This window comes from Lygodium microphyllum, chromosome 10 (assembly GCF_053477565.2).
Source record: "Lygodium microphyllum isolate KBCC chromosome 10, Lygodium_microphyllum_v1.1.10, whole genome shotgun sequence".
NCBI classification, from domain to species: Eukaryota; Viridiplantae; Streptophyta; class Polypodiopsida; order Schizaeales; family Lygodiaceae; genus Lygodium; species Lygodium microphyllum.
The window spans coordinates 127537397-127564023 of NC_141144.1; the positions used below are offsets into that span (position 1 = coordinate 127537397).

Consider the following 26627-nt stretch of genomic DNA (forward strand, 5'->3'; position numbering starts at 1 on the left):
ATCTCTGTGTGTGTGACAAAGTGAGTTCATTTAGTAAATCTATTACATTTCATAGCATTGAATAGGCTCATTTATTTTTAATGTTTTGCATATTTCTAATGTTTCCATAATAAAATCTCCATATTACCTACTACATCACACTATAGTTCTATAGACCCTCATCTTTGAATAGGCTCGTTTGTGTCTCAATAGTTTTGCATATTTCTAATGTTTCCATAATAAAATCTCCATATTACCTACTACATCACACTATAGTTCTATAGACCCTCATCTTTGCACTGCAAAACTATGTTTGCTGCAAACAATGGCTACAATGAAAGCTTATTCCATCATTATCTATACATGAATTAGTGTGTTTTGGATGAAAAACATGCAAGAGGAGATTGAGACATAAGCTACACTAATAACTCTCCTATACTTGGCAACATAGGTTAAGGCACAACACACTAGCTTAACATGCTTGCAACAAGTGTTAATTTCTTAGCTTGGTTATATAAACATTATTGTTTTCTATGACTAAAAAAGTATTTGTTTGCTTTGCTATAGAGACACTTATTTTGTTTTTCTGGCTTTGTATATATTTATCTTGTAAAATTAAAATATTAGTTTATATCCAAAACTTCCTACATGGTAACTAGAAAAAATTCGTACATTTACTAGGTAAGAATCATTTTACTAGTTATAGCTTCATTTCTATATAGTAAAATTAAAAACCTAGTTTGAATATTAAAATTCCTACTTGCTAACTAGAAAAATTTATTCATTTACTATATGCGGGTCCTTTTACTATCTAGTCTTGTGCCTAAAGTTCCTTGTGATCCCTGATGCCTCCATCCCTATTAATGAGGCTCTTCATAACAATGAATCGGCTCTCTTGTGATTTGCAATGGAGTCATAGTGTGTTTGCTTGAAACCAAAGTCACCTAGACCTTAGTTCTACCTCTTTTGATCGACGATGTGTTACATGTAAATGGATTCTTCATCGAAAGTATCATCTTAATGGTTCCGTTGCATGCTACAGGGTGCGACTAGTTGCTCACGGATTCACTCAGGTTGAAGGCCTCAATTATAGTGAAACATTTTCACCCATCCTTCGAATGACCTCCTTCTAAGTCATTCTTCCTCTCACCATAGCTTTGGATTTGGAATTACATCACTTGGATGTACAGATGGTGTTCTTGCATGGTTGGAAATCTACATGTAACAATCCCCTGAGTTTGTTTCTCGCGACCACCCTACTTATGTGTGCCATATTGATCGCTCTCTCTATGGCCTTAAACAATCCCTGTGGTTCTGGTTCCAGAAATTTAATCAAGTTATGCTTTCTAAGGGCTATATATTTTTAATTATTGAACCTAACATTTACATTCCACATTCATCTTCTTCATTTTTGGTGGTTGCTCTTTATGTTGATGACATTCGTATGCTTGGTTCTTCTCTTGCAAGCATCAATCATGCCAAAGATGAGCTGAAGTCCCCGCCTTTTTATATTTTTTAGGTCTTCAAATTGAACGTTATTGAGACAAGGGTGTTCTCATATTACATCAACACAAATTCTCACTTGATATCTTAAAAACCTTTTGCCTCTTGAATTGTAAGCTTGTGCCCAATCCTTTTCCTCCTACCTACAAATTATCTTTAGATGATTGTCCTAAATAGCCACACAAAATTCAATACATGGCCAAGTTTCCCTATCATCGTCTTATAGGGAAGCTACGATATTTTGTCACTAGTGCATGTCTCGATCTTTGCTTTGGAGTTACTTATCTTTCATGGTTATGCAAAATCCTGGCCTTAAACATTGGAAGGCACTCTTATGCATTTTTCACTATCTTCATTGCACATCCAATCTTGGCCTTCGCTATACCAAGGATCAATCCTTGCGTCAACTCACAACCCTTCTTCGGTGGTCTGACTCGGATTGGGAGGGGAGTATGGATACCTATCATTCTACTTCTGGTTTTGTTTATATTTTGGCAGGAGGACCAATTACTTGGCAATCACGAAAACAAACAATGGTCAAATTATCATCTGCGGAGGTAGAATATGTAACAGTTGCTCTTGCTACAAAAGAAGGCTTATGAATTCAAATGTTAATAGATGAATTAAAATTAATTCATAGGCCTTCACTAACCATCTACTGTGATAAGTTATCATGTGTTTATCTTGCTAGTACCCCAAACACTCGAAAAAGATGAAGCATGTGGACTTAAAAGTATCACTTCATTCAAGAGATGGTCAAGGCTAAAATTTCAAGCTAGAACATGTTTCAACAAATGCAATGTGGGTGGATTTCCAGACAAAGCCATTAGCAACAAGTTGATAAGCATGAAAAATGCTACAAGGAGATTGGCATGATTAAATGTAACAGTAGTTGATTAGTGATGCCTTGTCCAAAGGGGCATGTGGAAATAAACACTAAACAAGTCACAACTAATCAATGTGATGTGGCAATTTATTAATTATTGTATTCTAAATATATTTGAAACGCTACAGCGAAGCGACACAATCACAAATATTCTTGTACATAGCCGTTCACGACACCAAATCAATTTAATTCTTGTGAATCGGTGCAATCTCTGTTATACTGCATTCTCAGATGTCCACATTACTTGATGCCAATGAAAAGATTGAGACAATTTTCACAGCAAGATCACTTTTATTGATATGCCCTTCATAAAATTTTTTGCGGGCATCTAAAGAACAGCACGAGAGGAGGGTTGGGAATATGCAGCACAGCCAAGAATAAAGGGATGCTGACAATCTTGAAGTGAAATCTTGTAACTCATGAATTCACGCAGCATGTAGGATGCAAATCCCGCCTATGCCCCGCAAAGAAAAGAAAAGAGAATATACACAACTCCAATAACTTGCAACATTTTCCTCATGTCCTGTTACATGTTATTGCATTAACTTGCAACATAATCTTGAACCTAGGCCGAGGGAGAAGCACGATGAGTTTTGACAACCGTTTTTCAGAGTCTGCTATCCGCCTCACTTGCTGAAAACTTCAGTGAACAGATCAGGGCGTTAAAATGCAGAAAGCATCAGGTAATTATACATTGACAGGCTGTAAGATGCATGGGATTGGCAATACTGGTAGAAAAGATAAGCTTTAATTAGGGTCGATGAGATTGTTGACGTACTTCAATGCAGCTGAAGATGTTGCCCTTGTGAGATCTGGTTGGTCCAAGGTCCGATCAATTGATGCATAATTGAGAGGCTCAGGCGCATAATTTGAGATGATGATCAAGTTGCGCACGTGCGTACTAGATGGAGACACTGTTGGGCACGCCGCGGCCGGTGAGGCCGGGAGGAGAGGAGGGCAAGAAGAACTCGTAGGGGGGGACGCCGGGGCCGCAGCGGCTCTTGAGGGCGGGGTTGCGGTTTCTGTGCTCGATGACGGCCTCGATCTGGCGCAAGAGGGCGGAGAACCGCTCGAAAGCGGCGACGGCCTGGCGGTCGGAGGTCCAGTTGGCGCGGACGACCCTCTGCCCGAGGTACTCCTCGTCGGGCGAGTGCGACGACAGGGTGGCCGCCACCCCCATCAGGGTGGTGGCCTGCAGCCGGTTGGGCAGCGCCGAGAGCAAGAACCTCTCGGGGTCGCGGTCGAACTCCCGGTACTGCGGCGTCCCCTTCTCCGGTATCAGGCGCCTCGTCAGGCACGGCCGGTTGGGCACGTAACCCCCGTACGCGTACTGCCCGAAATTCACCGCCGCGTGGTACCCGGAGCACACCCAGATGATGATCGTGAGCACCCCCTTCAGATCCTCTGGCGTCTCCAGCACCGGCCACCATGCTTCGTCTTTCTTGTCCTCGTGGCCCTTCGTCCGGACTTCCTCCCACCACGCTTGGATCTCCCCGTCGCCCCTCACAGACTCCCCGTCCGGGTAGTACAGAGACGTGTATTCATCCACCCACTCCCTGATAGCCTCCCAGACGAGCAGGCCGTCCGCCGCATACGGGTAATCCTCCACCACCAGCTTCAGTCCGTTTGGTTGGGAAGCGTCTTCCACTGCCATGCCCCTGTAATTATTACGACCATACACGAAGACTTAGTTTTAGTGAGTTACTCTTTCACACAAAAAGAAAAGTTGCAGACAAATTTCCACAATAATTCTCGGAACATTGTGAATTTTAGCATCACCATGAGCTTCTGCTAGCAGCAAGGGACGACCACATACCTAGCTACCTGCAGTTAGGCAGGCACAAGGGACCGCCTTCCCATTAAGCTAGGGGGCCACCATCCCCTGCCCAGCCGCACCTAGGTAGGCATGTGATACCTCCCAAGTAGACACACAATTTCCACTACAACCCTAATATGATGTCAACATAGTAGGTTTGCAAAAATTTCTACTACAACCCCATGATGTCAACATTGTAGGTTTGCAAAATGTAAAAGCTCCTTTTCCCACATCTGACCAATCTCAAAAATTTCTTGTGAAATCTGTAAGTTATTATAATTCCCATGGACTTATCTAAATGTATCCATGAGCTTTGCAATAAGGGAGCCAGCCATTCTTATAAGCCCATCAACATAGGGAAGTCCAGGAATACAAATCACTCCATGTTTAACGTCATCGTGAACTTGTGCAAGGGAACCTGCACCCACTGCAACCAGCTATTGCCGTATTGGAATGTAGGAATCGCAGCTGCTGCCATTCTTGCTCCCGGACTACGATTATAGGCTGATTGCCTATACTTGCAAGAGTTCGTGCAGATGATGCTTGCAACCATTGGAAGAAGCTGCTATGTAGCTAGGCATTATTAGTCCAAAATTTTGCTGCTGACTGAATTTCTTCCGTCTCATTTTGGTTAAAGATTAAGATGGACACAATTGCTTTTCTCGTAAAGGTTTGCAGGTTTCTTATTCCGGAAATAACAAAAGTACTTATTTGCATTATGACATGTGCATATATACTTGCCTTCTGATCAGGTCAGCAGGCAGCCCTTCCTGATCGAACCTCCACATGGAACGGTAGGCTGCCGAGCTTATTTCGAGGGAGTAGGGACCTGGAGTGAAGCAATATTCGATGATGCCGTTGGCACTGATGAGGTACTGGCGAGCAGAGGCGTTGATCTCCAGGGTGTATCGGAAGTGGGGATGCAGGAGCCTCGAGATGGGGTGCATGGCACTCAAATTGCGGTGCATGGCGATGATATAGGGCTCTACGCAGGAATGGCTTCGCATCCTGTATTTATTCCTAACTTTGGTCATTTACAAATAAGGCAAAGATAGTAAAGAACATAATGATAATGATAATAATAAACATAAAATGTGGTACGCATTCTATCAGAAGAAGAAGCTTCAAATAAATTTCCACATTGCAAATTATGGTAGCATCATGAGCTTCTATGAGGGGGGAATAGTATACGTAGTTAGGTGCGCTTAGGGTGAGAGGCTGGTGCCTTGGGGTACATTAGTATCTCACTCTAGGCACACCTAGTTAGGTATGCGGTGCCTCCCAAGTAGAAGCTCATGATGTTCAACCCCAGGTGGGCAATGCGAGAGACTTCTTGTGATAGGCACTTGGAGACTTTGACATTTCCTCATAGATATGAGAATTTGTCCGATAACTTCCTGTGCATGCTCTACGGATCGTGAGAATAGTGAACACTCACCAATGGCTGACGAGCTGGTGGAAGCCGGCGTCGTTGCAGCTCACGTGCGCCTTAGCCAGCTGCCATTCCCAGTGGCTAAGGCGGTTGGCAGACGAATACTTAGCTGGCGTGAAGACGCGCCTGCTGGCGGGCGCTCCTCTCGAAGGCGGCGGCAGGCTCAGCTCAATGGCCACTGGTAGCATCGTCCCTTCTGCAGCGAGAAAGAAGAGCGTCCTGGACGCGTACATCTTCCTTCCTTCCAGCTCGTTCACGCGCTTCACAAACGGCATATACGCGTCGTGATAGTCCAGGAGAAACAGCCTTCCTTCTCTCATAGCCTTCGCCCATCAGCACAGTATATTATCCAATAAATATAAGTTTAACGCTCATTTAAGCTGAAAAAAGTAATTTTCAAAATCTTCCCTCCCTAAAGGACCTCACCTCTTCCACCGTCAGTCCTTCCAGACTGCCCGCGAGATGCTCAGCCGTGATCGCCGACAGTGGCGATCCATAAACCATTGGATCCAAGCTGCTGGTTGGTGGGAATTCCTGCAACAGTGCAACAATCAATGAAATATAAAGTTAAGCAAATGAAGCGCCCCAACATAGGCATAGGGCTTAAGACACACCTGCAACCATTGAATGGCGACAGGGTTTGTTCCTGCAAGGACTTGCCGACCAAACTCAACGTCCCGAACCCATGCATATCCATCTCCTGCATTTCACGATTTTCGTCAGACGAAAGCTTTCCCTTTTAAATTAGGTTAAGGCAGTCAATGAGCTCCAACTTGTAATAAACCATCTATAGCTTGTTTAGCAACTTCACGCCACTAAGGGTTGAAGTCAAAAGGCTGGAACACCTATCATTCTCTTAAGAGTCGCAATCTATTTCCATTGATACCCTTATAAGAGGTTGTAAGAGTACAACTCTCATCCACTAGACTAGCCTCAATGCAATTTACCTTTGTAAAACGTTTCTATACATACAAAATCAATACGTATAATGTGGCCCCGAATCAACGCATGTCCAAGCTTAAATGAGTATAGTAAAGGCTGCATATATGGCACACATTTCAAGTTCAAATTTGATCACCGTGAGCTCGTATATTTTTCTAACATGGCTAATCCTCCCATTTCAACAAACAAACGGGTTGCTACTTTGTAAAGCTTGATTTGGACATTCATTACATATGACAAAGGATAATATATTGACCGTGCATAATCTGGTATTGGTGCATGTACTCAAGATCTATAACGAAGCTACACAACAAGTGGATATAGGAGGTTCAAGAGGACAAATAACTCTCCCATGATGATCTTTCTACCATAGTTTGAAAACCACAACAAGGTATTGAGTTGCAAAAGTCAACCTATATGCTTCTTGATGGATTTCTTTGGCTCAATAGGAGAGTGGTATTGCCTTCTATTTCAACATCTAAGCAAAGATTAATGGATGGCAACCTTAACATGTATGCGATACCCCTTTTGGGAACATTAGGGTCTCTCAAAACCATCATTTCAACATTATTACAACCTCAAAGGAGAAGAAATATTGAGATGCAATCTCATAGTGTGCATGTACTGAGCTATTACATGTGATAAAGCTACACAAAAAGGGGTGATATGGAGTCGAAGAGGAATCACTTTCGAATGATGATCTTTCTATCATAGTGTGAAATCAAGCATTCAATTGTTGCACATTTTGAAGCCTTACATATATATATGACCCATATTTGCTTAATCTACATCCAACTCAATGGCAATGCTTAAGCAAGGGAGGAAATGTGCAAGATGAATGACTTACTATATTACTGCGCAAATATATGAAGATATTAAGAACTTATGAACAATTCATATGAATGAAAAGTGTTTCGAGGTGGAGTTTAGGGAGAGGGATTACACAAATTTTTAAAGTGCCCAAATCAACATGACACATGTTGACATGCAGATCTAAGCTAACACACATCTACTATGAACCCTACATACCTCTTACGTGAACTAGAGAAGTCATTTTCCATCTTCTATGGCCCCCCATTACAACACTACTTACATATATCATGTATCTCAGCTAAAATATTATGTCCAAGGTAGGATTATGCAAGAGTTCCTCCATGGTCATAAGGGTTGATGCATTACATACATGAGAAGGACATTAGTAAGAGTGAGAATATATTTCTTAGCGAAGTGGCAAGGCCTTCTTGATGATAAGTCATCCTAGATGCCCTCTACTTTCTTGCAAATTAGTAGCAAGACCAAGGTATCCTCTCCTTTTCTTTTGGAGGATTTTTGTTCCATGAAGAGGCATGAGGGGAAAGTTTTCAAAAGAACAAGACACTCTATTGTTAATAGACATCTTCCTCTATTTTGGATAGTTTCGATTTTAAAACTATGAACCTATTTACCTCAACCAAATATGTTTATGGAAAGTTATTGGACCAAATTTAGCAACATGATCCAGATTTCCAATTTGAGATCATTGCCCTAAACATGCATCCCCCTATCCTCAAAATGGAAAATTTCTTCCAACCGACAAATGGACCTAATACTCGAAAAAGGATGTGCTAAGAAGAGTGCATTTTAATGAAATGAGATCACCATTGGGTATAATAAATGAAGCCATAAATACAAGAAATGTATGGAGGACATATATATTCATAGAAGTAAATAGTTGAAAGGGATGTTTTTGTAATTTTAACTAATTCATTTTTTGTACCATTATCATAGCCCACCCCAACCTTGGCAAGGTGTACATTTGTCAAGGGTGTGTGCTTGGCCGCTCCCTCCTATGGATATTTTTGAAATTATCATGAGCTCCCATACCCCTATTTTATAACATTGGCCTGTAAGAGGAGTTCCTGAGCATACAATGGAATGAGCACCTAAGCCAATAAACTCATTGGAGGACACTCTGCTAACTGCACCCTTGACATGAGAAGTCATTGGGGAGCTTTGAGACATTTCTCTAAACTTGGAGCTTAAAATGGAGGCAATGATTGATGCATTACTACCTATAAATACCTGGTCATTTGATCTATTGAGAGAGGAGGCATTTATATCATTATACGATGGTGTCAAGTATCTCACTTAAAGATGCTCCTTATGCTCCTAAGTATACAGTAAAGAGAGGATGAAGTGATGCAAGTGTGATTGAGTTCTTTAGGTATATACTACATTCATTTGTCTTGACGCATAAATAAAAATGGTTTTTTATTTCTTTAAAGGTGTTTGAAAAATTTTCAGGCTACTAAAATATCACATAATACTATATGAAAATACAATGCCCAAGTCTCGTGATGATACATGACAAGTGTTATGAAAGATTGGCATGGATTATAACAGTATTCATACATGTGTCAATGATTGTATGTTCTTTTTAGGACAATAAGAATCCATGAAAATATGTCCAAAATGTAGTCCTTACACGTATTGACAACACTTGTAAGGGCAAACTGTTTCTTAGAAGGTTGTTAGATACTTTTCACTTACATTGTATATTTGTCACATGTTTTCCATGTTAGGCATGGTGAGCTTGACAATGTAGCATGCAAAAAATAGGTCCATAGATGGAACCCAACAAATGGCAGCCGACTTGTGAGGATGGGTCATGTTAACTCCATCTTTCTAGGTTTTTCATGAGAGCCAAGGAATTATGGATTTGTCTTGCTATGGATAGCATAAATCCGTTGTGACTCCCCTCGAATTCTTACAATGTATAGCTAGTAGTATTCTCTCCTCATTGGTGGTATATAATATGGTTGGTTAATGTTTGTGTTGACTAGATATGGATTTTGTGACAAGCGTGGTTACCTTGGGTTACCATGCATGTCCATTGTGTAGACCAAAGTTAGGACACCTCGAAGGTCACAGACCATGAAAAAGATGATCTATTAGGGATATGTCGCATTCTTGTCGAATAGCCAGATTCCTTGGACAACAACCCACACAAGAATGAATGCCCAAAACTAGTATGAGTGAAAGATGAGTTGGTTCCAAGAGAAATGTGATAATTCTAAGTTTTTTATAAGTTGGCGTACTGTACCCATTTATAGATCGACCATTTGCTGGATCCCATGCACATTTTCAAGAATACTAGTAACTTGTTGTCATACCATATCATAAGAAAGAGAGATGCTCTGGGAACATGGATGGATGAAAGAGAGATGCTCTGGGAACATGGATGGATTTGAAGGAGGTAGGCAAGATGGATGCACTTTGGCCACACACGACGAGCTCTACTGATCATGTGCAACTATCTCATGCTCCTTGGTCCTAACTACTAAAGAGGAGCTCATGGTGAAGCAAATTATCTAGTCTATTCACACACCAACCGATATAATACATTCTCTCACGTCGAGATTTTCTAAATATGACTAACTAACAAGACTAAAATCCCATGATTGGTACAAGATATGTTAGGTTTATCCGCGCCTTGATAGTAAGTACAACCCTTATTTCATTACTTTGTATTGATCTATAGTGTATAATGCTTAAATCTCTAGACGCAAATAACGATGCATATAGCGATGTAAACATCGATGGATCTGTAGAGATATGCATACTAACAGTTTTAGCGATGACGGGGGTAATTGTTTGGATGAATAATTTCATCGCTTGAAATGTTGATATATGGCTTATATAATTTGGTGATTGGAGACTGAGGGTAGTACTATATTTCATGTACATATATACGCGTAATTCTTGACTTAATTTTTCTAAGGCATTTTATAGGCTTAGAATCTAAGAGACAAACAATGAGAGAAATAGAGGCAAAGAAATTAAAATTGTGTATTGTTTAAACCTAGCGGGACGACATTACAAATGTAAAATGACCGATTTGATCAAAAGCAACAAGTTAATTTACCAAAAAGGTGATGTCTTCAAGTGAAATAAGGGAATATTTCATGTTGCATGTAGTGAATTTTCGGATGTACTATTCATTTGAAGAAAAAGAAATGTACTTATATTCTCACATAATTTCAAGTTCATCATGAAGAAACAAAAGGGCATACTATCAAATCTATAAATGAACTTTTGAATAAGACTTCTTACTTGCTAGCATAGAAGGTTGTTGATATTGCAAAATCTTTGATATTTCCTTGACCTTGACTTCTGCTTGCTTCAAGATAAGAGCAATGGGCATGACTTGCTCAAGGCCAAATGTCGACAATTGAAAGGCTTGACCTTCGTAAAGCTCTTGTAAATCATGTAAGAATTGGAAGTCGTGCATCTCTTTCCATGCGTTGGGCAATAATGACACTAACTGGTGAATTGTACCCATCTGTGTATTGGTTTGAATGCTCTCTTGTTTAGCCTCTTCAAACACTTCATCTCTAGGCACATAAATCTTGAAACCCATTGGTAAAATGCTCTCAGAATTGACGTCTGTAACAAAATCAAATATGGGAACGTCATATAAGCAAGATGACCACGATTAAGTTGCATGGCGAATTATCTCTCCTAGTGGAGAATATGGATGAAAGCAGTTGCAACACATGATATTCTGTGTACCTGTTTTTGTTGATAATCTCTCAGTCCTGCATCTTCTAGGATAGGGCAGCCTATCGCTACCACCCAAGGTACGTCGAGCAAGCTCCTTGCTCTTGTCTGGATTGCCAAGGTCATTGTATACAGCGTAGTCATATACTCTCTCCCACTCTTTCCTGACGCCGCGGCCATCGCCTCGCAGAAATACTTTCTCCATCTCTCTCAGGTCCCTCAGTCCGGGCGGGGTCTGAACGGGCAGCGAGACCTGATTGCTGAAGAACACTCTCTCCTGGGGGCAGTTGAATTTGGACTGCACCCAGGAGTAGCAGGAGAAGTAGACGGAGGAGCCTGCGGCGGTGGGCAAGCCATTGAGGGCGATGGTTTCGAGGAAGAACTCGTTCTGTCGGTTGTTAACGATGGCGATAGCGCCTGGCCTCCCGAAGCTTCTGCTAATGCGGAACTCCGCCAGATACACGACCTTGTCAGCTGCGAGCTTGGCCTTCTCGGACCAGCCCTGGAGGACCGCCACGTGGCTGCGCTTGCCCTTGCCCGTTTCTGCGTTTGAGGCCAAGCAAACGGAAAATTATGAGACGACGATGAGTCAGAGGATCAAGCCAAGCCAAGCCAAGCACTCGGTACGCAATAATAGAGTTATAAATGCCCCGTACTTGGGTCGAGCTGGTCCTGGCTCACGAGCTGGAGGGTGACGGTACTCGCCTGGCCTGCCGCATCGCCCATACGTTCCACCTGTTCTATCACCCTCTCGATGACGTGCAGGCTACGCTTCCTCCGGATCGTAACCTTTGCCGTTAACCGTAAACAGGGCTCGTAATCATGTATCCCTTCGCTAGTGTACTTGGAGGAAGAATCAGAAGATAAAGCTGGCGCAGTACTATCCCCCCCTGATGATGATCCCTTGCTGGAGCTCCTCCCTGTCGACCTTCTTGTGACCTTCACCCTCGGCCTCTGGGAAGCCGCCCTGCAGTATACCATGCCATTCTTTTTGCATGCCGCTTCGCTTCTGTGATCATTCGCCGAGATGCTCTTGATAAATGTAAAGTTGCAGAAGAACTGTGTTTTGCTGCTGCGACAGGCCGGGGCAGCTGTCGACCATACTGTAACGCTCTCTGCAGACATCCTCCGCTGTAACACAGATCAAAACAGTCGAGCAAGAAATCACAGGGCTTTAGTGACGGTAAACAGATTGCGTTTATTCACAAATCTGCATTCCATGAAATGATGAATGCCCATTTAGAACTAGTAATAGTCATCACCTGTGGTATTCTGTACCCTGGTAGACGGAATCACGTCGGTGATGACAGTAAACGATGTTGACAGCCAAATATAACAAACAAAACTTCCTAAACGACTTATATGGAAAATTTTAAATACCTCAATGTCGGCTCGCAAGAACGATAGTTGATAATATGAAAAATCATTTATTTGTAAAAGAAGTTGCATATTGTCTCATACCTGGTGCGGATAGAATCTCCCCTTTTCCTCAAATTATTTCTTTTCCATTTGATGCCGACGTGATTCTTACGGAAACAAAGATTCTTATGTCGTGTGCATAGAGAAAAAAACAGAAACACTTCAAGGAAAAGGGGCATGGTGGAATACACATTCACACGTTTTTGGAGCTTTTATAAAAGAAAAAGCACACACGTGTGTCAAATTGCATGCCAATGAGTAACTTTAGAGACAATATCAAGGATTAGCTTTGTAGATGGCACAATAGATGAGATTTTTGAAAAAAAAAAACCTTTATAGATGCACCTATTAGGTTCCTTATGAATGTGCCAAAGGAGTTGTGTTTAAGATCGCATCTATACTATGAGAAGCAAGCATGAATATAAACACGTCTTTGCACATATTTTTTTGACATGTGAAGCACAATTTTAAACACCAATTTAAGCACGTTTTTATACTCTATTTAACTATGGCATAAGCACACTTTTCAATACAATATTATGGAGATTTAAGGTCGTATTTAGATACATTGCTAAATGTAGACTGGCTTATTTAATAAATAGAAAAGAGTTGATGCTTGCAAATCTACATCTACATACAAATTATTTCTAGCCAACAACTCACTCAATTTTTGAAATTATAATTTCGAATTGCATAATGAGTGTAAAGTTGCACAATAAATTTCATAATCATCCCATCTATATAGGTGCATGAAAAGTATATTCATGATTGTATACACGGACTATAAGCCACCAAATGTGACTTACATTATAACAAATTGTAATGAAGATAGTTTCTTCTAAACAAAAAATGCTCAAAATGAACCAAAGATATTGCAAAAGCCATAGCCAAGATGACCATAGCTTGAAATATCATTACCATAAGAAGTGTAACAATGGGGAAAATGGAGATAGGCAACAAGATATTGACCTCTTGCTATGGTGGAGCAAGACATGTACCACAAGGAGCTTTTGAATAGTTCCTACATAGGAAAACTCTTGGAAATGTAAGAAATTCTCTAACTTTTTCTAGGTATGTGTATATAAATTCCCTATGTGTAACTAGGGAATTACTTTTCCCACATTCCATGCTAGGGAATCCTAGGCATGCATGTATGAACTCCTTATATATAACTAAACTAGGGATTTGTAGGTCATATACCTAGCAAATTTAATTCCCCACATCCTAAACTAGGGACTTGTAGGTCATATAACTAGGAAATCATGTTTTCCATATAGCATAGTAGGGAATTTGAGGCCACACAACTAGGGAACTTAGTTCCTCACATTCCATGCTGGGCAATTACTAATGGCCATATATATACTTCGTGCAATTACTAATGGCCATATATATACTTCGTGCAAAAGTACAAATAGTTTATGGGAAATGGTTGCCAAACAAATTAGGCCTAAATTAAATAGTCACTCAATAATACAACATTGCTTCTCATCCTTTTTTACACAAGTTTGCAAAATTCTTATCTTTATTTCTCTAAAGGTTAATTGGTGATACACCAGCACTATAAAGGTTACTATGTTTATCAATAATTTAATGTTGAGCACCATGTGACCTAGCTCAATAATTGTGGAAATTAGGAACCAATTGTAGTGTGCCATTTGTGCATATTCTTCAATACATGTCTAATACATGTGCATTGTAAAAATATATGAAATTTATCCTCTTTCTCATTAAGTAAATGTCCTAAAATAAGCATTAACATACTAAGTCCACCTTTGAAAATTTTCAACACAACTAGTTTTGCTCACATATGTAAGATTATTGCACTTATTATGATTATCCCAAATTAGGTTAGAGTTTAAAAACATATTACACAAGTCACTTGTAATCAAGCCTACTTGAGGTTGAGTTAAAGGACACATTGCCCATGTCACCTATAATCAAGCTTAATTAAGGTTAAAAATACAAAGGATTGTAATGGACAATGTGTACTTAGAGATCAAATCCTTGAGTCAAATGGATTGGGTAGTCAAGGTAGATATGTTTTATCTCACTTTCTTTGACATCAAGGAGAGGTACTTGAAAATAATTAGCTACAAAGATACCTAGTTAATTTATTGTAATCCCACAAACTTTCAAAAATTTCATTTCCTTTTGAGAATTGATAGGCCAATTTATAAATTTTCTTAATAACAAATATATCCTCTTTGAAGCCCAAAGCATTCAATGAAATAGACAATCTAGCTATGAATGAATCCTCATGAAGGTGCCTAGCCAATCTTGAGTATTTCAAGCTATGGCTATTGTTTTTCATGGGTAAATACTTCCTAAGGAGAAGATTTCACAATGGGTCAAATATACATTTACTAGAAAGGGTTTTATTCATGCTCAATTAGTGTTTAAGGATAGATCTCACATATTATCCAGCCTAATTGACATAAAAATGCCAATGTATTGTAATGCAAAATGTGATAGAGATCAAATCCTGAAGGCAAATGGCTTGGCTTCTCAAGGCATATGTATTTTACTACACTTTCTTTTATGTCAATGAGCACTAAAAAATAACTAGTGACAAAGGTACCTAGTTAAGTCCTTGTAATCCCACAAGTTTTACAAAAGTTGATTTCCTTTTGAGAATTGGTAGGCCAATTTAGGTTTTTCCTTAATCATAAATATATCCTCTTCGAAGCCCAAAGAATTCAATCAAAAGACAATCCAAGTGATGGACTAATCCATCCAAAGATACCTAGACAATCTCGAGTATTTCCAGGTACGTATATTATTTTTCATATTTTTAAATATTTTTTATGGTTGTAAATATCCTCTAAGGAGGAGGTTCCACAACAAATAAAATACAAATGTATTAGAAAGGTCCTTGTTCATGCTCAATTGGGGTTAGTGATAGTTGCTCCACTATTTTCATTGGTTAACAACTTTTTAACGAGCTCTTTTCTTGAGGAAAGAGAGTGTCTACTTACAATATAAAACAAGATCATATACTTAGTTGATAATAAGACAATGTAAAGCTACATAAATAATATAAATCATTACAACAAAAAGGCTCCATAGACGCGCCTGTAGACACAATATTTGAACTGTGTTAAAAAATATCAGGCGCGTTTATTATCGCGTCTACTACCGCGTCTAAAATTTCGCGTCTAAAAGCACGCTTATAGTGAAACCTACATGCGCATATAGATGTGCCTGTTGACGCACTCCGTAAATATATAATCATATTTATAAAAAAGTGGATATATTCATATTATGCGTCTATACACGCGTGTTACTGAGCATCTAAAAAAGCGTGTACTCTGCAAGTTTTTGACGATAATAGACGCGCATTTTTCCTGCAATTTAGACGCACTGATAGACGCACAAAATAGAGGTATGAAAAAAAAACCAGAGATAGGGAAAACAGAGAAAGATTATTTCGAAGATTTTTGTACTGAAAACAAAACAATGTATGTAGAACACGAAATTTCATATATATATATATGAAACATTTACACATGATGAGTTCTAGTGCTTGTGACCTCAAGCATGGTCATGGTCGCAAGCACTAGCTGAAAGTAATACATATCAAAAATGAAAACTACAAGCCAAGGGGAGGCATGCATGCATAGGGCTCCTCTACATCTCCTCAGAAGAGGCATCATCGTCGCTACCACCACTGCTGCCTGTGTCGCTGCCGCTGCCGCCACCGCTACTGCTAGTCCCCCCTTCGCTATCCTCAACTGCATCAGAGTTTACCTACACAAAAGATTAAGATATATAAACACCATTACAAACAATAAATTAGAGTTACCTATACTTTTCATGTAAAAAATAAAACATACATCTTCTAGTTGTGGAATTCTCATGGCATGATTATATTGCTCCTCCATGATGAGTCCCTCGTAGAAATGCTGCCAAGTGGATGCCCGGTTATGACCTCGATGGTAGTCTACCTCTCTAGGAGTAGGCATCCTACCAACGATATAATACTACAAAACAATTTGAACATACAACGTATTAGAACACACTACATAATGAATTGAAACAAATTACAAAATTCAATTAAAAAAGAAATCAAATAATACTTACAAACTTAGCCTCCCATGACTCTCTGCCACTCGATTCATAATGTGACGATCCCATAGTTGCCATCTGGATACGTCGCATCTCTGCATGCTGGCAACTTGTCATTTTCTCCGCTGCTCTCTTCTTGGCCTCTTTCCACTCCCTACGGTGGCAATTGGGTGGTTGGCCATATCCAGGGCGCCCCTGCTCTTGTCTCGGTAGTGACTCCTTGGCGCGCGTCATAAGGTGAGACCTCTTGTTATGAAGCGCGTCTCTCACCTTTGACTGTCCTCAATCATCTGAGAATCATGAAATCTCGGGATTAGGGTACCTTCTATGTACTGCCCGCAGCACCTCTTGCCACAAACCATTTTTTTGGTGCTTAAAGGGAATCATGCAATCTTTGTATGTGGCATGCACGACACTCCTCAAGTAGGCTATCACTTCCCTCCCCTTAGGGTTATGCAAGATACCACCAATATCAGTGACAGAGTAGTACATTTGTGGAGACTCATCTCTCTCATTTCCCGGTGAGGGTGATCGAGACCCACCTCCTAGGCAACCCCCACAAAGGCCTCAACCTCCTCGTCCTTCCGCACGACTCTCCCTCCTCCCTTGATGGGCACTACCCTCTACCTCACTCGATGCACGTGCTTCTGCAGATGCATGTGCTTCGACTGATCCATGTACTTCAGCTGATCCCTACGCATCAGCTAATCTATGTGTATGCATAGTGCGTGGAGTACATGTTAGTAGAGGTGTACCAAGGTTTGGTGTGCCAAGGTTTGGTGTTTGTGCGGCAGTGCTAGGCAAAGATGTGATAGGTGTCCCAGACATGACACTGAAAACCTCCTCTGTAGTGGGAGGGTGACCAAGATAATTGGTCATCTCCCCCATGAATTTCTCCTTGTTTGAAAAACCTCCAAAAAAGCACTAACACCTCTAGATAACTCTGCTAAGGTGTTGTTCATGCGTTCCAACTCAGGATCAGTGCTGGAAGATCCAGGATTCCACATCTACACAAGTAAAAATCATATTACCCTGTGCAGATAAAACATATTATATGATGCGTCTATATCTACGTCTCTGTGTGCATCTGTCAGTGCGTCTATTTTCGCATCTATATCTACGTCTACACTGTCATCTAGATGCGCTGACAGATGCGCACAGTTGAACCATATTTTGCAATCTTTTATAAAAAACGCGCAAAAAAACCTCCATAGATGACAGTCTATAGCATGTAAAGAGAGAGAGAGAGAGACAAACAGAAAGAGAAAGAAAACAAGATTGAGAGAGAGAATAAGAACTCATCTTCTTTGCTTGTTCCGACGGGTGGCAGCTAGGTTGGAAGCTCCTTGTCCTCCTTCTCCCTTCCCTTGGTAAGTTGCTTGAATCTTCTTCTCTTCCTTGCTATTTGGCTCTTGTTCTTTACTCTTTGGCTCTTCCTTCCTCCTGTCCTCTTTTTACTCTTATTTACTTTCCTCATTGTCTTTATGAAGTGATAGATAGACATGATTAGTGATGTTGAGCTCAAACAGTAGAAAATGCGCAAAAAATGTAGGAAAGCACTAGTTTGAAAAGAAAGCCACACAATTTTTTAAAAATTTTTAATATTTGCATGGCACGTTTGCTGTAAGCACATGTAATTGCGCGTGTATATGCGCAGATAAGACATATTACACGTGTTGATAGATGTGCGGTTACAATTAAACTGATTGGATCAACATGTCATGACTTTCCTAGTCTTTTAATATCAAAATATTTACCTCCATGTTGTAAGTATCAATGCATTTAGGGAATATGACATATATACCAAATGAAATCATATATGTCCTTATGATTCAGGTGTAATTATGTCGTCATCTTTTACTAGTATGGGACATACTGAGTCAACAAACAGTACATCCTCCAGTGAGGATGAGACATTGCGTCTTCACAATCGAGACGCTTAGCTACGACGAAAAATCAAATGTATGTGTGATCGTTGTCGAGGATGTTTTTTTCGAGCACGTCGAATCACAATGTCACACCTCAGCATGTACGGAGAGTGGGACCAAGAAAAAGACCCAGTAATTTTTATTGCTTTATTTACACACATATTATTGGTCTATGTTGCATCTTCACCATGAAACAAAACCTCCTTTTTTTAATTGAGTAGGATGCGGTACCACATCCTCAAATGGTCCCTCCGGGGCGTCGAGAGGCTGCGAAGCGTTAACGCGAGGAGGTAGAGTCCTCAAGAAGAGTAGAGACTGATGATGACGATAGCAGCCCTCTTCAAATGCCCCATCAAGTTTTGGAGGAAGAGATTTTGGACAACATGATGCACGATTTATTTTCCCATTAGGTTCGGGGGGAGGGCACCACTAGAGGGACAGATGACTTGCTACACATAGCATCGAAAACTCCATTGTATGAAGGTTGCACCTACTCCATTCTACGTGCATCTCTCGAGATACTGAACTTACAAACCATTTATGGATGGAGTAATGCTAGCTTGAATGTATTATTGAAGTATGTATCATTTGATATTATTTCATAAATGCTTCTAGACAATATTCGTGGTTTATTAACTTTGTTTGCACAATATATGCAGGTTATTGTCACAAATGCTTCCAAATGGAAATAAATCACAAACTAGAAGGGAGCAAGCAAGGAGTTTCTTGTCATCTCTTGGAGGTCTTGATTAGGTTAAAATCCATGCATGTGTCAATGATTGCATCTTGTTTCGTGGGGATCATGCATCTCCATGACAGTGTCCTATTTGTAGTGAACTAAGATACAACCAGGAGATGAAATCAATGGATGTGCCTTGTAAGGTTTTGCGACATTTTCCTATTATTCCACGTATTCAACTTATGTTTAAGTGTGAATCTATTGCGAGACTCATGCCATGGCATGCTAGCCACCATTCAAGTGATGGAAAGTAGAGAATTCCTTCAGACACACTAGCTTGGCAACACGTAGAAAATTTGTGGCCTACTTTGAAAGAAAGCCCAAAAATTTGAGATTTGGTCTAGGATTTGACCATTCAAGATTGGAAGGACACTTGGACACATGCCAATGATCATCCTCCACTCGGCATGAGTCGGTAACTAGTTTACTTCTTTTGTTTGTCTTTAAAGTACACTCCATTATGAGAAAAAGAAATAATATATTGTTTGTGCCTTAGATTGTCTATATTTTTTCGTCTCCCATATTGGACTGAACTCAAGATCAATCACCTGTTGGACCCCATGCATATATTCAAGAATGTTGCCTCTACATTATGGGATCACTTAATCGGGGCTCGTGATTCTGTCAATGTAAGGAAGGATTTACATAGCATTGGATGTATGAGACGAGCTTGGCCACGCATCGCGGACCTAGAGGAAAGATCGAGTTACCGTGTGCACCTTGGATGTTGTCGAAGACCGAAGAAAAGATGGTGAAGCAGTATATATGTAGCTTTTGAACTCCCATAGGATATATGAGATGCCTCAAGGGATCCTTCATAAAGAAAAATAAAAAATGTGTGGAGCAACTATCCGGTTTAAAGTCTCACGATTGGCACAAAATGATTCAGGTAAGGACTTTCATAGCCATAAATATATTAATTAGTGAAGTAACTATGTAGACTAATTAACAATGTATGAATATTTACATACAGTTTATCTTTCCTACTAGCATATCCCATTGTGTTTCGAAAGATGTGTGTGATATCATTTACAAGATGGGTGAGCTCGCGATGTATGTATACTTTATACTTATTTTTTAGTTTACTTATTATGTACATCACATAGTAAACTCGCTTGAATTTATGGACAAAACTAATCATCATTCTCAATTGCATGTTGGTAGATTTGTGAGTTTAAAGGAAATCGATTCAAATACGTTGCAAGAGGCTCGAGTATTGTCCATTGAGGTGGTTTGTTTGGTGGAGGAAACTTTTCCTTGCTCCATTTTGACTACTCAAGTACACTTACTCATATATCTGATTGATGAGATCGCAATTTGTGGGGTAGTTCATGCAAGGTGGATGTTTTTTCTAGAGCGCTTTATGAAAATCCTAAAAGATTTTGTAAGGCAAAATGCACGGCCCGAGGGAAGCATGGGTGAGGGTTGGTTAGTGCAATCATCTCTTGTACAAATCTCTAAATATCTTACTAAAGTGGACCCCTCTTTACCACGACTATGAAAAGGTGATGAAGATTTGAGGATGACCTCTATAATACCTCAAGGAAAAGGAAGGAGCAAAGTGCTAATGAAAGAGGAACTTCGCAAGTTAAATGTATTTTGTGTGCTTAACAGCAAAGTAATGAGCAAATGGGTGACACTATATAAAGAAGCAAGGGCAAGAAGAGTAAGCAAAAGGCAAACATTTTGTGCTAGACATGGATGTAATGTCCCATATCCAGAACATTTAAGTGTGCTTCCACATCATATTGATATAGATTGGCTACATGAAGAAATGGAGAAGATGGAAAAAGAGGAGGCGATGGATATATCGCAAGAGGAGTGGGAATACGCACGAGGTTGCTTATCAAAGGTGAGACATACTTATAATTAAATTATCTTTACTTATATATGATATAATAATTTCACATGTTTCATCTGTAACTAAATCATTAATATGATCTCAACAATGTACTACTAGTGTACATTGTTCAATGCTATTTGGTGTGAAGGCAAACATTTTCGAACTCAACGTATAGATGATAAGAGAAATACCTAGGATTGTGGTATCCTTGCAAACTTCTAGGATACCAATCGCACCATGGAAGGTTATTATGGCTTGATCCAAGATATTTTGAAGCTTAACTTTAGGTGATTTTTTATATATGTACTAGATGTGAAGTGGTTTAAAGAAGTAGTAACAATGGGTGAGCATTGCACAATTAGATGTCATCCAAGTGGTTTTGTAGTGATTGAATCTATAAAATTTCACAAAGGCAAGAATGATACATTCGTAATACCTCAACAATGCGAGCAGGTATACTAGAAGCTATTTATTTATATATATATTACTTATTGATACATTCTCAAAATACAATGAATATCTAAGTTGCTTACTTTTTGTTTTTTAAATGCAGGTTGTGTATCACCCAATGGTAAACAATAGCCGATGGTGGCACGTCATCCCCATATCTAATCATTCAAAACCAATATATGGCAATGCTACCAACATAGAGATAGTTGATGACAATCCAACAATCAATGATGATACAATCAATGATGATGCACATGATGATGCCATGATCGATGATATACATGATGCAGTGCAAGATAATCCCCGCGAGGATGTTCAAGGAAGCACAGAAGAGGATAACAATATGGTTGCAGATGATGATGAAGAAATTGAGCATAGCAATACATCTGACAGTGGGATAGACTTATTTGTTTCATTGCCTATTGGTAATATAGACCTAGAGGTAGATAGTCTAGCAAGGGCTGATCTCATTGAAGATTGATCATTCATTGTAGCATATATAATTAGCTTTGAATGATTGGATGTATATTTGTAATACTCAAAAAGAAGTAAAGTTGGTAATGTATTCAAAAAAATACTAGCTGTTAAGATGTTTGGTCATATTTAGGGACTTTATGAGAAATGAAAAATATGTGTATTTATTTTTGCATCTATAGGCGCATTTAAAAATGCGGGTATACAGACATGTTCTATATACTAGCGCGAATAGACGCACTAATACACGCGCCCGCTATTTCGCATGTACAGTGCGCGTCTATAGGACCTTTCTTTTGTAGTGAATGAGGATCATCGTGATAGAAACCATAATACACTTTAGAGGGCAGCAAACATGAACAATGTAAAGCTACATAAACAATATAAATGAGGATCCTCATGAGTCGAAACCACAACATACTTTATAGAGCAACATACATATTTATAATCACTCCTCTTGATACTTAATAAATGCTATAGTAAGAAATGATTACAATGGAACAAAGAGACCAATAATATGCTAGAGCCATGAATGCTCAAGTCTAGCATATCCATAAGATGCATCTTGAAGACAACACAATAAGATGCTAGAACCATGAATGCTCAAGTCTAGGCATATCCATAAGATGTGTCTCAAAGACAAGACAAATCATACTTGTGAATGCTGAATAGTGGGATAAAAAAACAACTTCCTATGTGCTCAAGTCTCGCATATAGATAAGATATGCCTAAAAAACAACACAAACAATACTCATTAAGTATGAAGCATGGGATAAGAAAACAACTCTCTACAATATATAATGGTAGGTCATAGATGTCCAAGATGTTAATCAAGCCAATCTTGCAAGATTCTCTCTCTCTCTCTCTCTCATTGTTTAACCTCCTTACATGAGTATACTTGCTTGGTTCATGACATAAAAGAGGATAACTTTGAGGATGATGATGCTCTAAGATATGTAGAATGCCCCAAATGTTGCTTTTTTAAAGAGCCTATATCACCTTACTTACTTCATGATGTAGAATAGGCAAACTTATAGGATGACAATGATCTATGAGATCTAGAAAGCCCCTCAAAAGTATAACATACCCCATCCCAATTTAGTGAAAACTTTACTAAAAAAACATGTTTTTTAGTCCCTTACATCTATGATACAAATTCTTATGAGTTACCTATAACCTTAATGTGAGTCAAGAAAGATACATATCACATAAGATTTGAGTTTAGTTTGAAGAGTAATGTGATAAGAAGAAGAACTCCATTCATAAAGCTATTGTTGAAGAGTACATTCACCATACAGTAAAATTATCTTATGACTAAAGTGAAAAAATCCTACCAAACCTGGTGCACAGATCAGTCGCCGTATGCGTGTGTAATGAGTGTCAGAAGGTCCCCAAGAACAAAAGAACTCTACTTTTTGCACACAAATCAATGTAGAAAGCTTCCACGACATGAACAAGAGACCAATTGGGTGCAATATCCCCTCATTCCTTGTGTGAGCGCTCCACAAAGCATGTATTTCATATATTATTCATCTTCAAGCTCAAATAATAGCCCAAATTACAAAATAGCACGCTTTTGCTTTTGAGTTTGCTTTTGTGCCAATAAAGAATTAAAGCTAATGGGCGCCCAAGAAGTCAGGCGTACCCAAATACAATGTCCAATATAAATATTTAAATCGTGCGCCCATGCACATACAAAAATAATAAATAAATATCAAGCGCTTTGATAAATAAGTACGACAAAATATAGGCGCCATGTCTAAGATACGCGCCTATCAAAATATTGACGATAACTTGAATACACGCTATCCTCCAATGCTTCCCACTGCCAGTGCTGCTTGCTCTACACATCAATTGAAGGATTCACAATTGTTAGAAAAATAATACAATTAAACCGACAAAAGTGAATACCTAGCAGTCTTCAGCTACATAAATAAATTGGTTAGAAATCAATCCTAACCTTAATTTATCACGAGTGCGCACTCTAAACTCATAAACGTTTATTAATTTAAATATGTATTTTGCAGAATTACCCGCCATGGAATCACCCATGTACACATAAAATTAACAAAACGCCCGAAAAGGATAGGCGTCCCCATCGACTTCTTGCACAAAGAATCCACTTTGTGTATAAGCCCTGGTAATAAAATTTTATGAAATCCACCGCAAAACCTCACGGAATCCATCGTGGCACAAAATCCACCGTGGAATATGCCTCCTGGCATCATAGCCCCAAGGTGGGATAGCAATTGACCTCAATTGCTATTAGCTCAATGTGGAGCTAACAGAATGGGGAAAGCATTTAAGTCTCTAGCGTGCATCCATTGGGCCTCTTCAATAGGATGATTTTTAAACTTGACCAAATATCTAGAATATTTACGGCCAGTTCTAGTGGTCATAAAGTCAGTATCTATAATAGTTTTAGGCTCAAGGATTTCAATTTCATCATCTAGTAAAGGAGGGTTTTCATAGACAAGGTGTACATGTAATTGGCCTCTAAAGGGTCGTAATAAACTAATATGGAAGGTGTTGTGGATTTTCCAATGTTGTGGTAGTTCTAGTTTAAATACATTGTCATTGATTTTGTGTATGATCTTGAATGGTCCATAAAATCTAGGTGTTAATTTCACAACTTGGTGTTTATCTACACTTTGTAATCTTCGTTTTTCTATTTGTAACCAAACATAATCATCAACTTTAAAATTCATAGCCTGTCTTTTCTTATTTGCTTGTTTTGTATATGATTGCTGGGCTTTGGCAATCATATCTTTAACTTCATCAAAAATAGTGGCATGCATGTTAGCAATATCATCAGCAGTTTGAATTTTATTTGATAATGATGCAACAGGTGTAGGCAATCTATATCCGTAAATAACTTCAAATGGTGCTTTCTTTGTAGTTGTATGTGGTGTATTGTTATATGAAAACTGAAGTAAATGTAGATGTGTATCCCATATGTGTGATTTTGAAATAGTGTAAGCATGCAAAAGATCTAAAATAGTACTGTTAGTAGCTTCTGTTTGACCATTTGTTTCAGGATGAAATGCAGATGAAAAATCAATCTTTGTTCCTAAGTTAGCAAACAAAGTAATCCAAAAATTATTACAGAATCTAGAATCACGATTAGAAATAATAACTTTTGGTAAACCATGGTTAGTGAAAACAATTTTAAAAAACAATTGAGCAGCTTGAGATGCAGTTAAAGTTTTCTTGCATGGAATAAAATATTCTTGTTTGCTAAACCTATCTACAACAGTCCAAATCATATCATGGTTAGCTTTAGTGTTAGGTAAACTAGTGATAAAATCCATTGAAATCTGTTCCCATGGTCGTGATGGAATAGATAGTGGCATTAGTAAACCATATTGTTAACCATGGTGTCTTTTAACTCGTTTGACAAACTAAACATTCAGATACAAAGTTAGATACATCAGTGTCCATATGTGGCCAATAAAAATCTTCAGTCAATGTACTCAAAGTAGATATAATACCTCTATGACCTTGATATGGAGGACAATGAATCTCATGCAAAACAAATGATCTAAATGGAACTATCACACACAATTTTTTTTCATAAAACATGAATCCATTATTGTAAGACGGTGAATCAATAGGAATCGAATTATTTGTAACTAGTTTATTCCAATCAACTTGAAAAGTAGGATCCTGATGAAAAGTATCTTTCATAGGGATAAGTAAATCAAATGATATCACAGAAATATTATGAATTGTCGGTCTTCTACTCAAAGCGTTAGCTACAACATTCTCTTTTCCTGGTTGATATTTTATAAGGGGATGAAAACTTTGAATAAAAGTGGCCCATTTAATGTGTCGGTCAGATATTTGTGGTTGACTAAGGAGATGTCTAATGCTTTGTTGGTCAGTTTTGATCATAAATTCAGATCCCATTAAATAATGTTTCCATTGACGTAAGGCTTGTACTACAGCTAGCAATTCTTTATCATATGTAGAATATTTAAGTTCAGATGATTTGAGTTTACAGCTAGAGTAGGCTATGGGATGATTATCTTGCATAAGAACTGCTCCTATTCCAGATCCACTAGCGTCACTAACTACTATGAAGAATGGTTTATTGAAGTCAGGTAGTTGTAATACAGGAGCATGGGTTAAAGCATGTTTCAATAAATCAAAGGATTTTTGTTGATTGTCAGACCAATTATACACAATACCCTTCTTTAAAAGTTTTGTCAAAGGTAATGCAAGTAATGAGAAATTCCTTACAAACTTTCTGTAAAAACTAGCAAGACCTAGAAAAGAACGTAACTCATGCACATTTTTGGGTATGGGCCAATTTAAAATTGCTTCTATCTTTTTAGGGTCGACTTTAATACCTTCTGATGAAATAATATATCCTAGATATTCAATTTATGTTTGAAAGAATTCACTCTTTTTTGGATTAGCATATAATTGAATGTCTTTTAACAACTTAAAAACTAAAGACAAATGTTCATAATGCTCATTCTCATTTTTACTGAATACTAATATATCATCAAAGAATACTATGACACAATGCTGATATTTTAGAAATATGCAGTTCATCATACGACTAAATGTAGCTGGTGCATTAGTTAGACCGAAAGGCATAACTAGA

General features: G+C 38.8%; 2 protein-coding genes across 2 annotated transcripts; one reads left to right on the top strand and one right to left on the bottom strand.

The window, feature by feature from the left end:
* Nucleotides 1–3269: 3269 nt before the first annotated feature.
* LOC148030548 (linoleate 13S-lipoxygenase 3-1, chloroplastic-like) lies at nt 3270–12222 on the bottom strand. The gene is made up of 8 exons (XM_087687395.1): nt 11754–12222; nt 11110–11640; nt 10651–10983; nt 6231–6316; nt 6043–6150; nt 5623–5939; nt 4926–5192; nt 3270–4026 (listed from the first exon to the last, which is right to left on the bottom strand). Exons 1-8 carry the CDS (start codon nt 12220–12222, stop codon nt 3270–3272), a joined length of 2868 nt encoding a protein of 955 aa, XP_087543521.1.
* Nucleotides 12223–19787: 7565 nt separating this feature from the next.
* Nucleotides 19788–22058, top strand: LOC148030549 (uncharacterized). Its single transcript, XM_087687269.1, has 3 exons — nt 19788–20137; nt 20413–21100; nt 21645–22058. Exons 2-3 carry the CDS (start codon nt 20771–20773, stop codon nt 22020–22022), a joined length of 708 nt encoding a protein of 235 aa, XP_087543395.1. The 5' UTR covers nt 19788–20137; nt 20413–20770; the 3' UTR covers nt 22023–22058.
* The last annotated feature ends 4569 nt before the right edge of the window (nt 22059–26627 follow it).

What these genes read in the sequence shown, in the direction of transcription:
- LOC148030548 (XM_087687395.1), bottom strand. Translation starts at nt 12,222, where the DNA reads ATGTCTGCAGAGAGCGTTACAGTATGGTCGACAGCTGCCCCGGCCTGT. An exon ending in CCAGGACCAGCTCGACCCAA is followed by an intron (nt 11,641 to 11,753) that starts GTACGGGGCATT and finishes CCTCAAACGCAG; the next exon opens with AAACGGGCAAGGGCAAGCGC. An exon ending in CCTGCTGACCTGATCAGAAG is followed by an intron (nt 4,027 to 4,925) that starts GCAAGTATATAT and finishes TAATAATTACAG; the next exon opens with GGGCATGGCAGTGGAAGACG.
- LOC148030549 (XM_087687269.1), top strand. Translation starts at nt 20,771, where the DNA reads ATGACCTCTATAATACCTCAAGGAAAAGGAAGGAGCAAAGTGCTAATG. An exon ending in CACGAGGTTGCTTATCAAAG is followed by an intron (nt 21,101 to 21,644) that starts GTGAGACATACT and finishes TTTTAAATGCAG; the next exon opens with GTTGTGTATCACCCAATGGT.